This window comes from Podarcis filfolensis (genome assembly GCF_964270895.1).
Source record: "Podarcis filfolensis genome assembly, chromosome: 18".
NCBI lineage: Eukaryota > Metazoa > Chordata > Lepidosauria > Squamata > Lacertidae > Podarcis > Podarcis filfolensis.
Window position 1 is genome coordinate 8,499,950 of NC_139622.1, and position 16,420 is coordinate 8,516,369.

Genomic DNA, 16,420 nt, shown 5'->3' on the forward strand with positions numbered 1-16,420 from the left:
TCTCCTCCACACACCCAATGGGGGCGGGGACCCATTACCAACGCCCCCTCCGACACCAGCCTTTTTTGCTTCCCCCGATTGGGAGAGGAGACAGCCGCTCAGCTCTCCATACCACGCTGATGGGTCGGGGCGAATGGTTCGCAGGTTGCCTTGCAAGTAGGATGGAGGTGGCAGAAGAAGAAACTGTTCTAGTGTCACGAGAGAGATCCGTATTCCATCTAAAGGCATCCTCTTTACCCATTTCGAAAACGGGAATCTCAGATCCCTCCCGGAAACTTTTATCGTCATGATTTTAGAATACTGAAATAACACCTAGCGCCCAGGGGTTAGTTCTAGGCAGCCGGCTAAATAATTCCCGCCCTCCAAACCACAGAGAATGAGTTCCTTTGCATGGACTTACAAGGACGGAGATTCCGACTAAACATTAGGAAGAACTTTCTGATGGCAAAAGCTGTTTAGACAGTGGGATTCCTCTGAAGGTGCTAAACTCTCCTTCTTGGAGGTTTTTAAGCAGAGGTTGGGTGGATCATCTGTCAGTTCTTTTACCTGAGATTCCTGCTTTGTAGACGGTTGGACCCGATGAATAATAATAATAATAATAATAATAATAATAATAATAATAATAATTTATTATTTGTACCCCACCCATCTGGCTGGGTTTCCCTAGCCACTCTGGGCGGCTTCCATAGAAACCAAAAAACACTAAAATATCATACATTAAAAACTTCCCTGAACTTCCCTTAAGATGTCTTCTGAATGTCAGGTAGTTGTTTATCGTTTTGACATCTAATGGGAGGGCGTTCCACAGGGCGGGCGCCACCACCGAGAAGGCCCTCTGCCTGGTTCCCTGTAGCTTTGCTTGTCGCAATGAGGGAACTGCCAGAAGGCCCTCGGCGCTGGACCTCAGCATCCGGGCAGAACGATGGGGGTGGAGATGAGCAGAGGATCCCTTCCAACTCTATGACTCTTAAGAAACAAACTCAGGGCTAGTGATATTCATGGACTTGTGTATCCCAGGAGACATAACTGCTGGAATTTTTGTTACCCGCCCCAACTCTATTGAAAAAGGGAAGGGAGAAAACAGGCCAAGAAGTATGTTGGCGTTTTTTTGTTTTTTTTTGTAAGGAACAGATTTTATTCCAATTTCAAACAATTTTTATTTCAGGAGAAAGATATGAAAATCGATTTCCATCAGGTACTTCTAAACAACGAGGGTCAGCACCCAGCAGACGAGAGAAACTGATGGATTTCCGGGAAGGCCCCGATCCTGCCTCACAGACTGGACAGAAATAAAGAGAGAGACAAGGACGGGGGGCCAAAAAAATTGATCCCGGGCCACATGATTCAGAATCCCTTCCCACCCACCCCTGCCCCCCCCCCCACGCGTTAAACATCACATGCAATTTTCAAAATGACGAAAAGGTTCCCCCACCCTCCCTTTTAAAAACAGCATTTTTTTAATATATATAGTAGTTTTCGTTCTCTTTAAATAGGATGTTTAAATGTTTCTTCTTTTTAAATCAGGATCTCTTATAATATACAAGTATAACCAAATAATTTTTCACCACACTTGTAAGAGAGAGTCTCTGGTAACTAAAGGGGGGGAAAAAAAGAAAAGTATGGGGCATTGGCACAAACCATAAACGCTTAAAAAAAAATTTACACACACGCACACACACACACACATACATACAGAGAGTACTGAGTTACAGACTTGAACCTCTGTTGGACTCAAAACCACCTTTTTGCTTTCAGTGAAGCGTAGTACAAATTAATGGCCAGAAGTAGGGGGAAAGCATTTGTTTTTAAAAGAAGTTATAAAAAGCAAAACAAAAACAGTGTGCAGGGGATGAACTAAACATGCAACTGAAGGCAATGAACAAACAAATAATTCTTCGCTTCCGGGAAGGAGAGGGGTTCTTTGCCGGAGGGGCTGATCACAAGGAAATGGAATGATGGCGGGTGTGTACTTTTGACAATCCTCTTCCTAAAAGGAGGTGAAGGGGTTCGAGAGCAGGTGCCTCTTCAGTAGGGCTTGGGGTTTTTTTTTCGTTTAAAGTGCACTGTGATCAGAACTTGGTCAACAGGTTGCTCCTTCATCTCGGCTTTTTTTTTTCCTTTTTCTTTTTCGAGTTTCTCCACCACCACCACACGCGAGAACCCCCAGGTCCTTGGCCCCTGGCACATCTGAAACCCCAAACCAGCTCCCGTCAGGTGGGCTGGGGAAAGAGGGACGACGTTGTGGGATGGCTTTGGCACATCGAGAGCAAGCGATGACCGGGTTCGAGGGAAGGGTCGCCCGTTGCAAAAACTGGTCCGTAAAAGGAGGCTTCGCAACAGCACCCGAGTGGAGGTGGGCAGGTGTCGCTCGCAAGAACCAACATCGCCTTCACGACGAGCGCGAATCCCGCTCCGTCCTCGAATCTGCGGCATCAATGGCCGCCCAACGGACATTTCTCTGCAGAAGGCCACCACCGTCCGACAAGCCAAGCCGGATTCAGGTAGGGAGCGCCCCCCCCCCCAAAAAAAGAGTCAATACGAGAGACACTAAGCTCCAGAAACTGGCTTCCCGGCTCCTAGATTTCTCAGGTACACACGTCCAATGCCTGCAGCGGACGTTGCAGATCGAGGTGTGTGCAAAAGACTCCAGGTGAGCGACGGCGAGAGGAAAGCCATGGCACGTTTGCAAATGCAGAACTTCCCCTTGCAGAAGAGTTGGCAAGATGTCAAAAACTGACACGGTCGTCCTGGCCTAAGCAGAAAGCCCCTCCCCTCCCTCACCGTTGTCACTCCCCACACCCCAAAAAACCCCACACACATTTAGACAAAACCAGGAATGTTATTCTAGAAAGCAGAGGCTGCCATGCCCTTCATCAACTGAACAGGACCTCTCAGCGTTCGTGGGATTCCTCTTCCTCCGTCTCCCAAGTGAAGAACTTATCGGGCTCGTGGTGCTGGGTGTGCGAGAGAAGCCAGGAATCCCCTTCCAAAAAACCAAAAGCAACGAAAGAAGAAATACGGCTCACTTCTGCTTTCTTCTGTAGTGTTTGGTGACGTGGAGCAGACCCAGAAAAACCTGGAGGCAGCACTCTGCGCCTCAACCCCCCCTGGAATGCTGCAGGTATCCACGTGCAATTAGGGTTTTTTTAGTAGTGTCGAGAGAAAAATGCAAAAAGAAGTTTTACCTAGTGTTGCCCTAAGCGACGTTTAAAAGCACAATTGACACTCCCTTTGCTGGCCCAACCTGGCCATTCGGAAATACGTAGAAGTCTCAGGCTGTCCTCCGTAGCATCTGATAAATTGGCTGTGAGCGCTCCTGAAGCCACGTTAGTGTTTGTCTCTACTTCTTCGCATCCAGAGGGCGCAGCTTAAAAAGCTCACCTTGCCCTCTCGAAAACGTCCCTTGCTCCAGCCCCGTGGCGATTCTCCTTCTGGCGAACCAGCGAAGAATTTCTCATCGGGGTCGGCTGTGTGGTTTTTTTTTTTTTTGGCACCGTCTCCTGCTGGCTTCAGAAAAGCAGGCTTTGCAGAACACGTTTTGGCACAAGAGAGTCCGGGAGCGGAACCTCTTCCTCCTGCCCCGCTTTGAAAAGCTGAAACCGCTGTCTCGGCCAAAGCAGATTCGCCGGTTCCGACGCTGGCCTGCCGCCGCTGCAGGTGGGCTCCCCACCCCCAGAATAAATACCTGTGCAACTGCTTCCGGTGGAACAAAGCTTTTGGAAGTTTAAGGGGCGCGGGAGGTTAAGTAGTAGCTACCGCTCACACTAGCCCTGGCAAATGAGGTGGCAAAAGCAGCAGCCTCTGCAAGCCACAAAACCTAGCGGATCCTTCCTCGTTTGGAGTAACCCTGAAGGATTGACACATGGGGGGGGGGTGTCTTACAAACCCAAGCAGTTGTTGGCATGTTACACACTCATATGGGCGAGGGAGAGGATCTAGGAGAATGAATCACAACCTCAGATCTCTCTCTCCCAGCCCAATTCAGGCTCCGCTCCCCCGCCATGCGAAACACGCAGAGTCCTCCCGCCGGGCGAGGAGACTCCCTACCGTGAGCTTACTTTTCTCTTAAAAAGATAATACAGCAACAACAACGTTCAGGCACTTTCCCTCCCCCACCCCCCGCAGGCTCGTTAGCTATTGCTCGGTTTGTAAGTCTATGAACAACAACAACAAAAGTACGGCGTTATGATGTAGCAAACTATATATAGTACAATAATTTAAAAAAAAGAAATCACAGTCTCAATATAACTTTCATAATTGATAAGGAAGGGAAGAGAATCTATACTAAGGTGGTACAAAAAAAAAGAGGAAGGAAAAGAGATAGCTTGTTTGTTTTTTTGCACTACTGTTAAAAGAGACAGAAGCTCCTGTTCTTCCCAAGGTGTCATCCAGGTACCCCCAAGTCCTTTTTGGGCAGGAGACGCCAAAGTTCCCCGGCAGAAAAGCAAAGCTGCTCCAGGGGAATCGTACGGCACGCGAGGCGAAGTACAAAGGAGCACCCAGTATCTTCCACGGCCAAGCGAGAGAGAGCTTGCCAGACCTTGGCCAGGAAGCCTGCGGACTCCCATCTTATCATTGGAACGGAAAGGAACAGTAAGAATTGGCTAACGCAGAAGGACAGAGTCCGAGAGGAAGGCTCGCCTTGGGCTGTCGACCAGAAAGCGGGAAATTAACAAAGTGCGAGAGAGAGAGTGGAAACGTGTCCCCTGTTGGTTTTTTTAAACTGTGAAATAAAAGCACATTTTTAAAAAAAATCATCATCATCACCAGCTATTCTGTGGAGCAGAGACTCCATGATGACAAGTGAGCAAACGAAACGAAACGAAAATAACCCCAAAGACCTTGCCACTCCACAGATCAATTTGCAATCATTACATCATTAAAAATCAAGATTCTTTTCCCCCCTGTACAATTTTGTTTTGCTTTGTTTAAATTCACGGGGTTCTCTCGTCTTTTAACTTTCTTCACAACAAAAGGTCTCCCGAGGATACCTGGGGAGGGGGGCGGGTGGGGGGCGGGTGGGTGGTGGGGAAGAAGAGGGCAGGCAAATGAAGGTCAGACTAGGTTATATTCCTTCAAGTTGAGCTGGAGGATGGTGTCCTTGACGGCCGCAAAGACAAACCGAATGTTTTCCGTATCTGTGGCACATGTGAAGTGAGAGTAGATGATTTTGTCGCTGTCGGGGTTTAGATCCACAAACATCTTGAGGATGAACTCCCGAGCCGCCTGGGCGTCTCTCTGGGGGCCTGAGGAGAGACAAGAAAACATGGGGTGGGGTTGGAGAGAGAAAACATGGGATGGGGTTGACATACCAACCATCCAGGAGTGGCAGGTGAAGTTGACAGAATATGCAGAACTTGCCAAATTGCCAGGGAGGATCCGGGACCAGGAAGATCAAAGATGCCAAAATAATTGGAGTAAATTTACGGAATATTTAAAGAAGAATTGTAAAGAGGTCAAGACACTAGCAGGATTGACATAATACCTTCAATGTATAATAGTTCTATTGTGAGAATGATGTACGCGATAGAAAGGGGTTAAATATACCAATTGCAGGGAGGGAGGGGAGTCGCGACTCGGCAGAGTCAAAGGGAATGTATGGCATTAATATGGTTTGTTGGAAAAGAATATGTAAGGAAAATAATAGAAAAAGAAAAGAAAAAGAAAAGAAAAAGAAAACATGGGATGGGACAAGGAGGAAAACAACAGCTCCAGTTAGGAGATCCCCACTCATGTTTACCCTGGCGTCCCCCCAACCGCTGAGATTCGAGAGGAGGCAGGATTGCTTCTGGTTTACCGTCACTGCCGAAAATTAAATCACCGTCTGGGTGTTTCGATTGCTATGGGTCAATTTTAATGGCCCTATTCGCAAACCGCTTTCGAGATTTTATAGGTTGAAAGAAGTCTATGCATCTACATAAACACAAAGGTCTCTTACCTTTCCCGCCCCAACCTGGCCACTGTGATCCATGTGATGGTCACCTCCAGGCTTGACTACTGTAATTCGCTCTATGCGGGGCTGCCCTTGAAGCTGTCCCAGAAACTCCAGCGGGTGCAGAATGCTGCAGCGAGGCTCCTCATGGGGTCTCTGCCATGGGAGCATATTCACCCAGTGCTTTTCCAGCTGCACTGGCACCCGGTGGAGTACAGCGTCAGATTTAAGGTGCTGGTTTTGACTTTTAAAGCCCTTCACGGCCTAGGACCCTCATACCTACGGGACCATCTCTCCCGATATGCCCCACAGAGGACCTTAAGGTCCATATATAGCAACACCCTAGAGGTCCCAGGCCCTAAGGAAGTTAGATTAGCCTCAACCAGAGCCAGGGCCTTCTCAACACTGGCTCCGGCCTGGTGGAATGCTCTGTCTCTTGAGACCAGGGCCCTGCGGGATCTGATTTCTTTCCGCAGGGCCTGTAAGACAGAGTTGTTCCACCTGGCCTTTGGCTCAGAATCAGTTTGATTCCCTCCCCCTCTTTCTTTTTCCTTTCTCCTCCTATGAAGAGATTGCTGCCTAATTGTTTTCATGTTGTATCTTAATCTTTTAAATTGTATTTTAATCAACTTGTTTTTATTATTGGTTGTTAGCCGCCCTGAGCCCGGTCTTGGCTGGGGAGGGCGGGGTATAAATAAAAAAATATTATTATTATTAAAGGGACTGGCGACTAATGTGGAGGAGAAGCAAGATAGGCCTAAATGATGTGTACAAGCTGAGCACCCCTCAACACTGTCTCCCCATAGCAGCATCCCTGACTGCCGGTCCTGCTCAGTGGCATAGCGTGGGGGGTGCAGGGGGGGCCGGCCGCACTGGGCGCAACATCTGGGGTTACGGCAAATCCACGGGTTAGGGGGCGCAAATTACTTGCCTTGCCCCGGGTGCTGACAACCCACGCTACGCCACTGGTCCTGCTAGCTAGGGATGAGGAACTCGGTCCAGGAGTATTGCCTGATCCTTTCTCAAAGCCATGTCAAGATGGTGGCAATCACCACTGCAGAGGCATAGTTTTCAGAAGCACCCCAACTCCTAAGTGGATTTCATAGTGAAGAAACTGACTGGTTCCTACAGGGAGGTGTTTAAACCGGCAGGGCCCAAGTACCTTGGCTGAGGTATTATGACATGGGTAAGCAAACTAAGGCCCGGATCCGGCCCAATCGCCTTCTCAATCCAGCCCGTGGACGGTCCAGGAATCAGCGTGTTTTTACATGAGTAGAATGTGTCCTTTGATTTACCGTATTTTTCGCCCTATAGGACGCACTTTTTCCCCTCCAAAAATGAAGGGGAAATGTGTGTGCGTCCTATGGGGCGAATGCAGGCTTTCGCTGAAGCCTGGAGAGTGAGAGGGGAGAGCCCCAGCGCCAGCCCCACAAGGTCGGGGGACAGAGGGAGGCGGAACGCCGCCATCCCGCTGTCTCCTGAAGTGGTTTGGAGGCTGGCGGCGGGGAGACCCCGCCGCCAGCCCCGCAAGCTCCGGGGACAGCGGGGAGTCGCAGCGCGTCTCCCCGCTGTCCCCGGACCTGGTCTGAAGGCGGGCTGCGGGGAGAAGAGCGCTTCTCCCCGCTGCTGGCACCACAAGCGCCTGGGGGGGAAATAATTTTTTTTCCTTTATTTCCCCCCAAAAAAACTTGATGCGTCCTATGGGCCGGTGCATCCTATGGGGCGAAAAATACGGTAAAATGCATTTTAAAAGGGTGCAGTGGTTTCCAGATGTGATATATATTGGCGTTATTTCCAGTTCTCCTCCCCCAGTGTAATACCATCTAGATCAGTGGTTCTCAACCTGTGGGTCCCCAGATGTTGTTGGACTACAACTCCCATCGTCCCTGAGCTCCGGCCTTGCTAGCTAGGGCTGATGGGAGTTGTAGTTCCACAACATCTGGGGGGACCCACAGGTTGAGAAAGGCAGATCTAGATGTTTTGGACCACAACTCCCATCGGCCCTAACCAGCACTGGCTGGGACAGATGGGAGCTGTGACCCAAACACCTGAATCAGAGTTGGAAAGGACACCCAAGGATCATCCAGCCCAACCCCCTGCAGTGCAGGAATTGCAACGGAAGCAGCCAAGACAGATGGCCGTCCAACCTCTGCTTGAAAACCTCCAAGGAGGCAGAGTCCACAACCTCCCAAGGGAATCTGTTCCACTGCCGAACAGCTCTTGCTGTCAGAAAGTTCTTCCTGATGTTTAAGTCAGAATCTATTTTCTTGTACAGTGGTGCCCCGCAAGACGAACGCCTCGCAAGACGAACAACCCGCTAGACGAAAGGGTTTTCCGTTTATCGATGCGCTTCGCAAGACGAATTTCCCTATGGGCTTCCTTCGCAAGACGAAAGCCCATAGGGAAATCTCCAGGACAGCGGGGAAGCGCAGCGCGTCTTCCCCGCTATCCTCGGACCTCCTCCGAAGGCTGGCGGTGGGGCGGAGAGACCTCCTCCCCGCGCCAGCCTTCGGATGGCTGTCCTGAACACTTGCGGTGGGAGGAGGGTTTTCCTTCCCACCGCCAACATTCAGGATGCTGTTCTGAATGTTGGCGGTGGGGAGGAAAAACCCTCCTCCCACCGCAAGCCCCGGGAACAGAGGAGAAGCGCTGCGCGCCTTCCCCTCTGTTCCCGTACCTGTCCTGAAGGCTTGCGGTGGGGAGAAAAGCCCTTCTCCGCACTGCCAGCCTGGCAAGCGGTCTCCATAGGAACGCATTAATTGATTTTCAATGCATTCCTATGGGAAACCGTGCTTTGCAAGACGAAAAACTCGCAAGAAGAAAAAACTTGCGGAACGAATTAATTTCGTCTTGCGAGGCACCACTGTAACTTCAAGTCTGTTTTAGAGAGAGACTGGTAAGAGCGGGGTGTTTTTTTTAAAAAAAACAAAACACAAATGTTTCTTACCATCAAACTCTGGGAAATAGTCCACGAGATGAGAGTACATTATCTTGTCTTCCAACAGATCCTTCTTGTTGAGGAAAAGGATGACGGAGGAGTTCTGGAACCAGGGATAGGTGATGATGGTCCGGAAAAGGGCTTTGCTCTCCTCCATACGGTTCTGCCGGGGGGGAAAGAGGGGTTCGAGGTGTCATGGTTGCAACAAGGTAAGAGATGAAATGCATCACCGGCGGGGTTTCTGTGTGTTGTTAAAGCGGTAGAGAGAATAGGCATACTTCTACACTAGGCCCTCAGCTATGGGCCACTGGTACCACCAGGACAATGAAGAAACAAGGACTGAGTGCAAAGACCTTGCCCAAAATCATATTAGAACCTTATCTGGCTTAATGTGGCAAACAGGAGATAGCCCAGCTGCTTGCCTTTTCTGTTATCGCCACATTTTCACCTGTGCCCGAGATTTCAACTGTAACTACTTTCAAACTACAGTGGTACCTCGGGTTAAGTACCGTATTTTTCGCTTTATAAGACGCACCAGATCACAAGACGCACCTAGTTTTTGGAGGAGGAAAACAAGAAAAAAAATATTCTGAATCTCAGAAGCCAGAACAGCAAGAGGGATCGCTGCGCAGTGAAAGCAGCAATCCCTCTTGCTGTTCTGGCTTCTGGGATAGCTGCGCAGCCTGCATTCGCTCCATAAGACGCACACACATTTCCCCTTACTTTTTAGGAGGGAAAAAGTGAGTCTTATAGAGCAAAAAATACGGTACTTAATTCATTCCAGAGGTCCGTTCTCAACCTGAAACTGTTCTTAAACTGAAGCACTACTTTAGCTAATGGGGCCTCCCGCTGCCGCCGTGCTGCCGGAGCACGATTTCTGTTCTCATCCTGAAGCAAAGTTCTTAACCTGAAGCACTATTTCTGGGTTAGCGGAGTCTGTAACCTGAAGCGTATGTAACCTGAAGCGTATGTAACCCGAGGTACCACTGTGTATGCCAGCAACATTTAGCAAATAAGGAGTCGTGCAATCTCACGCAGGTCAGGGAAGGGGAGGGCCTCCAGATATTGCAGGACTACAATTCCCATCATTCCTGACCCCTGTAGGCTGCTGGGGATTGCTAGCATCCTAAGGGCCATGCGTTCCCCCCCTGCCCTAGTTAATTGAGAGAGAGAGAAAGAGAAAACGCAGGTCTGTGGGGTTCCAGGGAAATTTCAAATTGGAAAACGTGCGCGGTATTTCAATTAAATTTTTTCCAGTTTGCATCAGAAAATTTTCCAACGGGATCTAAATGAGTCCATTTATTTTACCTGCATTTAGTCAATGAAATGTAGAGCTTTGAAACCACCAAGCTTACCTAACAGAGTATCTGCAATTGGCACCCATTCATTTTGACAGATGAAAACTTAAGGAATGGAAGATTTTCCACCCCACACGATGGGTAGGAGATATTTTTATTGTCACCCCCCACCCCCGCAAAACGTTCCTTCTCTGGGGTGATGTACAGTAAAGCTGAATCACAAATTTAAAACGTGAGATTCAAATAATCTGGTCCAAATACAGATTTGGAAATCCAGGACCAGCACAGAGCAGAACGTGCTCCTGCCGAACGGCTGAACGCAGAGAGAGCTAAAACAACCTTGGTAAAGGGCTAACAACTGCCGCAGAAAGCAGAGAGTGCTATTTATTTCTCAAATTCAGGCCCTGCGATACAACCAAACCTGCCAAGGCAGCTAAGTATGCCAGCAAGGTTTCAAAAAGCAAACTCCCCCATCCCCAAACGCAGACTCCTTCCACCTCACCCTGCTCTCTGTCAGGGGAACGATTTTAGAAGGCATGCTAAATTTGGAAGGAACAGTAGCCCCATTTCCTCTGACCCAGGCGAAATCTAGTTTCCCCCAAGGGTGCTCATAATTTCATCCAGTTTCTGACAGTCTGCAGACGAGTCTACGGGCTACTAGAGGGAGTGGGGAGGAAGGAGGGAGAGAGAGAACCAACTCAAAAGCACATTTCAGCCTTGCGGAAGCTATTTTAGCAGGTTCCAGAGACACACCAACAGGAACCTGGTGCAAAATAGTGTCTTGGCAGGGGAGTAGAGTCCAGGAACAGCATGCACACTTAGACTAACAATTTCCTTTCAGCACAATAACTGAGCACACAGTCCTTTCACACTCCCGGGCCCTTTTCCTCTCGCCCTCGCTCCCACAGCTTTCTTCATTTCATCAGTCCAACCGAGAGGAGGCCGGGACAGTTTTTTGTTCCCGCTATTGCGAGGCACAGCTGGGAGTCAAGAACCCTCGCAGTTCTTCTACAGATCACCCAGCAGTGGATGGGGTGGGCAGCTGGCGCCACCAGCGGCTTCTGCTGACCCCCAACTCGAGAGCAATGGCCGTACAGAAGAGCGGGCAACTGTGCCACGTGATCCCCTTTCAAATACGCCCAACAATTAAGAAACTCCTTTTAACAGGGATGCAGGGGGAGATGGAGGCTTCCTGCCACAGTTACATCTAGGCCACTGCGGTGTATGCTTTAAAGCAGCTGTTCTGATAGAGCGGTCCATCGGCAGTCAGGTTTTCTTCACTCCCAAAGTCTTTAAAGGTAAAGGGACCCCTGACCATTAGGTCCAGTCGCAGATGACTCTGGGGTTGCGTCGCTCATCTCGCTTTACTGGCCGAGGGAGCCGGCGTACAGCTTCCGGGTCATGTGGCCAGCAGGACTAAGCCGCTTCTGGCAAAACCAGAGCAGCACACGGAAACGCTGTTTACCTTCCCGCCGGAGTGGTACCTATTTATCTACTTGCACTTTGACGTGCTTTCGAACTGCTAGGTGGCCAGGAGCAGGGACCGAGGAGCTCACCCCGTCGCGGGGATTCGAACCGTCGACCTTCTGATCGGCAAGGCCTAGGCTCTGGGGTTTAGACCACAGCGCCACCCGCGTCCCCCAAAGTCTTTAGCCCGGGGCAAACTGAATAAGAAATGAAAAAGCCTACTGTGATGCGTTAGTAAAGGTAACCTAGCAGAGCTTTCCTAAGTAGCATTACTTGCGACTTGCAGGTCTGTTCACGTGGGCATTGCCCTCTGTCGGAGGTTTTGTTCTCATCAATCCACCCACCAGTACCAGCCAGGTTTCACCCCACTTTTTTTTCCAATAAAAGGAAAAGGAAACTTTTAAGCAGTGCGAGAAAACCAAGGCAGAAACAACTGGTGTCAGGCAAGCGCCAGGAGGGCTCGAGCCATGCCTGGCTGCCAAAGCTGTGTTACGAGTGTGTACACAGGGCTGGTCCCTCACCCTTTCATGTGCACGGAGCGTGTACGGCAAGGCTGGGGGGGGGGGAGAGGGAAGAGCCACCGACAGTTTGCCGAGACTTCCGTCTTAGAGAAATCCTGCACCCTTCCTGGACCCTCGGAGCTTAACACAAATGCGGGGAAAGCCTTTCCTGCCCCTCCTGTGGGGCACAGATGGTCAAGTCAGGAGGCCCAGTGGCCACCACTGGCCCACACCCAACGTTTTATTACTGCTCGTGCCCCTCCCTGCACAGATGGGAAATGAGCCGTCGTCGCTGCTGCTCCTAGCACAAAATGAGAGGTTGCTGCAGACATCTGGCACCACGGAGGTCCCTTTCATTTTGGACGGGAGGGGCGCCCTTTTCGGTCTGGAGGAACCACTTGCCAAGCAAGAGCACGCCACCCTCTGCAGCACCCCCTCTTTGCAAGTTTTGAGGGACATGTATAGTATTTTGGGGGGTGGGGGGGAAGATGACTCCTCCCTGGAGAATACATTCAGAGCTGGCACAGAGACACACACCCCTCTCCCTCAAGCAGATCAGTTTCCGAAATGTCTAGCCACCCAGGCTGAAGAATTTGGCTTACTGCTACTTTAGGCTGTTGGGAAACAGACAGATAAGTCCTGGCCCACAGCACACCAGTGGCCGACAACCCCAAACATTTTAGAAATAGTTCCAGAATCTGCAAATGCACATTTCTGCCGCTGCTGGGACCACCCAACGGCCACACGCCGCCCCTTACGTGCTGCGAGGGGTTGTGCTTACCTCGTTATCGGACTCCACCAGAACTTGGTCATATTCACTAAGGGCTACGAGGAACATGATGGAGGTTACGTTTTCAAAGCAGTGTATCCATTTCCTCCGTTCTGACCTCTGACCCCCAACATCCACCATTCTGAAAGGGAGAAAAAGGGCAGGTCTTCTTTAACACACACAATCACACAGAGAGATTTCCAGTCCATCAAGTTAAAAACGCAATACGCCGTTTTATACTTGCTTTTGGGTTGGAGGGAAGAGAGAAAAGACTGAGCAGGAACAAGTCTGAGGTTTGTTAGCTCCCCCCCGCCCCTTTTGGAAGACATCTCCCCTACCCCTCACGGGCCAAACTGGACATGTGGGCATGAGGAACAACTCAGCAATGCCCGACAAAACCATGACATCAAGTGATGCTCGTCGGGACTTCAATGCACCACGCAGGGTTTCTGAGGAGCGCTGAACAGTGCTCTGACGCACCGCCAATCAGCAGGGCTCGACCTCACTGCCTACCAGCTGGAGGGCGGTGGCTTCAAGCCTGTTTTCTGCAGGAATCGGTTCTCCATGAGGAGAACTGTCATGGCCACTTCCCAGTACCTGCCCTCTGGAACTCCTTGCCTATTGACACCAGGAACTTCCACTGCACTCTTTTTCAGTGCCTGCTAAATACACTTTTGTTTAGACAAGCCGACCCAGATGTTGTGGAGCGTTTTCATCTGTTTTCAGTTTGGTTTTGAACTGTTCAAAAGTCTTAAATTATCATCTATTTCTCGTATTAACAATTTTTTTGTTTTGGCAAACAGCTTTGAAGTTCTATACAAATCAAGCGGTAAATAAAATCAAGAGGTGTATAAATTTTATCAAACTTATTAGCACCTCATTAACCACAGGCAACAGGGACTGTCAGTATTAGTGGTCAGGGAAAAGCCTAGACCAGAACTTTCCAAACTGTGTGTTGTGACACGCTACTGCGTCGGTTAGGTGTGTCGCGCAAACGCTCCCTGTGCTGGAAAGGGTTTAGTTTGCTAGTACAGTGGTACCTCAGGTTACATACGCTTCAAGTTACATACTCCGCTAACCCAGAAATAGTGCTTCAGGTTAAGAACTTTGCTTCAGGATAAGAACAGAAATCGGCCTCCGGCAGCGCGGCGGCAGCAGGAGGCCCCATTAGCCAAAGTGGTGCTTCAGGTTAAGAACGGACCTCCGAAAAAAAAAAAAAAGAACGGACCTCCGGAACGAATTAAGTACTTAACCCGAGGTACCACTGTAAAACCTAATCACTGTGTCGCGAAATGATGCATGTCTAAAAAGCGTGTCTCCAACAGGAAAAGTTTGGAAAGCTCTGGCCTAGAAAAAGAGGCTTCAATCGATTGGGTGGACGAAGGCCAACAGTTGCTGTCCACCTGATATCAGGAGGAAGGGCATTCCACATGTTAAGAGCTGGTTTCAGAGGCAGGCGTGTCTCGGAATACCAGCTGCTGCAGGACCAAAGTGGGGACTCGCTGCTTGCAGGCTTCCGACTGCAGAACTGGATCTTCAAACAGATGGGTCTTTGGCCTCACCCAGCTGCAGGGCTTTTCCTATGTCCTTGGGACTGTACCGCTACAGATGGGTTGTGGCGGTGGCTCAGTGTTTGTGGAGAGCCTTCAAAGATGCAGGCCACGCCTAGTGCGGTCTCTTCATGGGGGAAAACCCTCTCCTGCTTTTGCTCCTGCAGAGAGCCAGTGTGGTGTAGTGGTTCGGAGCGGTGGACTCGTAATCTGGTGAACCGGGTTCGTGTCTCTGCTCCTCCACATGCAGGTGCTGGGTGACCTTGGGCCAGTCACACTTCTCTGAAGTCTCTCAGCCCCACTCACCTCACAGAGTGTTTGTTGTGGGGGAGGAAGGGAAAGGAGAATATTAGCCGCTTTGAGACTCCTTCAGGTAGTGATAAAGCCGGATATCAAATCCAAACTCTTCTTCTTCTTCTCCTGCCAACAGCACGACTTGTTGACTCGGAAGAGGGAAGAAAGGGTCGGAAGCGGCAGCCGTGTGACCGACTTTCCAGAAGCCCGCTAACTCAATGCCTTAACTGAGCTGGGCTTTCATTTTAAATGGAAGCAGCTTTGGGGGGGGGGGAGTATGTGAAACGTAAAAACGCTCCGAGAAAAGAAAGCAAGAAAAAAGCCACTGGAAGTTACCTGAAGATAATGTTCTCTAAGTCAAAGGGGTATTCTATGATCCCAGTTGTCGGGACTCTGACCCGCAGGACGTCTTGCTGGGTTGGGAGGTACCCTGGCAGGGCGATACGATCCACGTCGGTAAGGTAGCTGCAAGGAGGACGTGCAGGGGAAAAAGGAGGGAGGGGGGAAAGATGAAGGTGGCCTGAGCTTGCTTGCCATGTGTAGCGCTCCTGCCCCAAGAGCCTCAGCATTTTGAGTATGGAACCTCAATTATTCCACTCCGGGGGGGGGGTTCCCCCAGGGGGGAGGAAGAGCTGCATGCAAAATCCTCAGGAATCCTGTTCAGCCCTTGAGATTCGACAAAGCCCACCACCCGCTTTTCCGACATTACCTTGCCTCTAATAGTATTACCGTATTTTTTGCTCTGTAAGACTCACTTTTTCCCTCCTAAAAAGTAAGGGGAAATGTGTGTCCGTCTTGTGGAGCGAATGCAGGCTGTGCAGCTATCCCAGAAGCCAGAACAGCAAGAGGGATTGCTGCTTTCGCCGCACAGCAAATATTTTTTTCTTGTTTCCCTCCTCCAAAAACTAGCTGCGTCTTATGTTCTGGTGCGTCTTATAGAGCGAAAAATACGGTGCGTTTCTAAGCGTGCAGCTTCACGCCTGCAGAGCAATCTTCCTTCTCATGGGTTCTAATGCTCCCAGGACTCTTAGAGTCTACCTTTGCAATGCCCTAAAGGAACGCTTTTCTACGTCCCTGGCCCTTACAGCATATTTGCGGGGAAGGAAGAACGAGCCACAAAGGAAGCAAGCCAAAGGCTACGGAAAGAGTTCAGAGCCCTCCCTCCTGCCCGGGGGGGTGGTGTGGTCCATAATTCTGAATTAAATTCTCCTATAAGCTGGCACCACCATTCTTCCTTCCGACTGTGAAGAGCAAAACGGTGGCACAGCACCTCACCCCATTTTATTACGCCTTGGCTGGATGGGGCAAGCAGCCAAGGCGCACGATTTTGAGGATGCTCACGTTAAACCTCTGCTTATAATCGTGGGGGGTGGGAAGGCTCTGGAAGACTAAACTGAGCTGCCAGCCCCCCTCTTCCACCGGATCAAGCGTTGGGCAGGAGGCAGATTTGGAGCAATAAGAGTTTCTGAGCAATACCGCACTACTCCCATAAAGTTTAGTTCTCCAGTTTCCATGACCATCTTCCCCACAAACTTAAAACTATTAGACGCTGCAGCTTCTACAACACTATTGCATCTATATCTAAACATCAACACCACAATTCCAGGCCACCTTCCTCTAATGTTTACCGCCCTGGAGAAGACTACAAAGCAACTAAGCGGCTTGTTACTTC

At 50.0% G+C, this 16,420-nt stretch overlaps 1 protein-coding gene and 1 long non-coding RNA gene across 2 annotated transcripts in view; one reads left to right on the plus strand and one right to left on the minus strand.

Moving 5' to 3' along the window:
• Positions 1–1,132: 1,132 nt before the first annotated feature.
• LOC310753467 (guanine nucleotide-binding protein subunit alpha-11) overlaps positions 1,133–16,420 on the minus strand; it is a 33,704-nt gene continuing 18,416 nt past the window's right edge. The window contains exons 4-7 of the mRNA XM_083594808.1: positions 15,085–15,213; positions 12,917–13,046; positions 8,880–9,033; positions 1,133–5,246 (exon numbers count right to left, since the gene is read on the minus strand). Of these exons, the coding sequence (XP_083450934.1) occupies positions 5,056–5,246; positions 8,880–9,033; positions 12,917–13,046; positions 15,085–15,213 (604 nt within the window). The 3' untranslated portion in view covers positions 1,133–5,055. The remainder of the gene's footprint in view (positions 5,247–8,879; positions 9,034–12,916; positions 13,047–15,084; positions 15,214–16,420) is intronic.
• LOC310753640 lies at positions 5,732–7,281 on the plus strand. Its single transcript, XR_014543413.1, has 3 exons — positions 5,732–5,929; positions 6,653–6,766; positions 6,911–7,281. It is a non-coding gene; the product is annotated as an uncharacterized lncRNA (long non-coding RNA).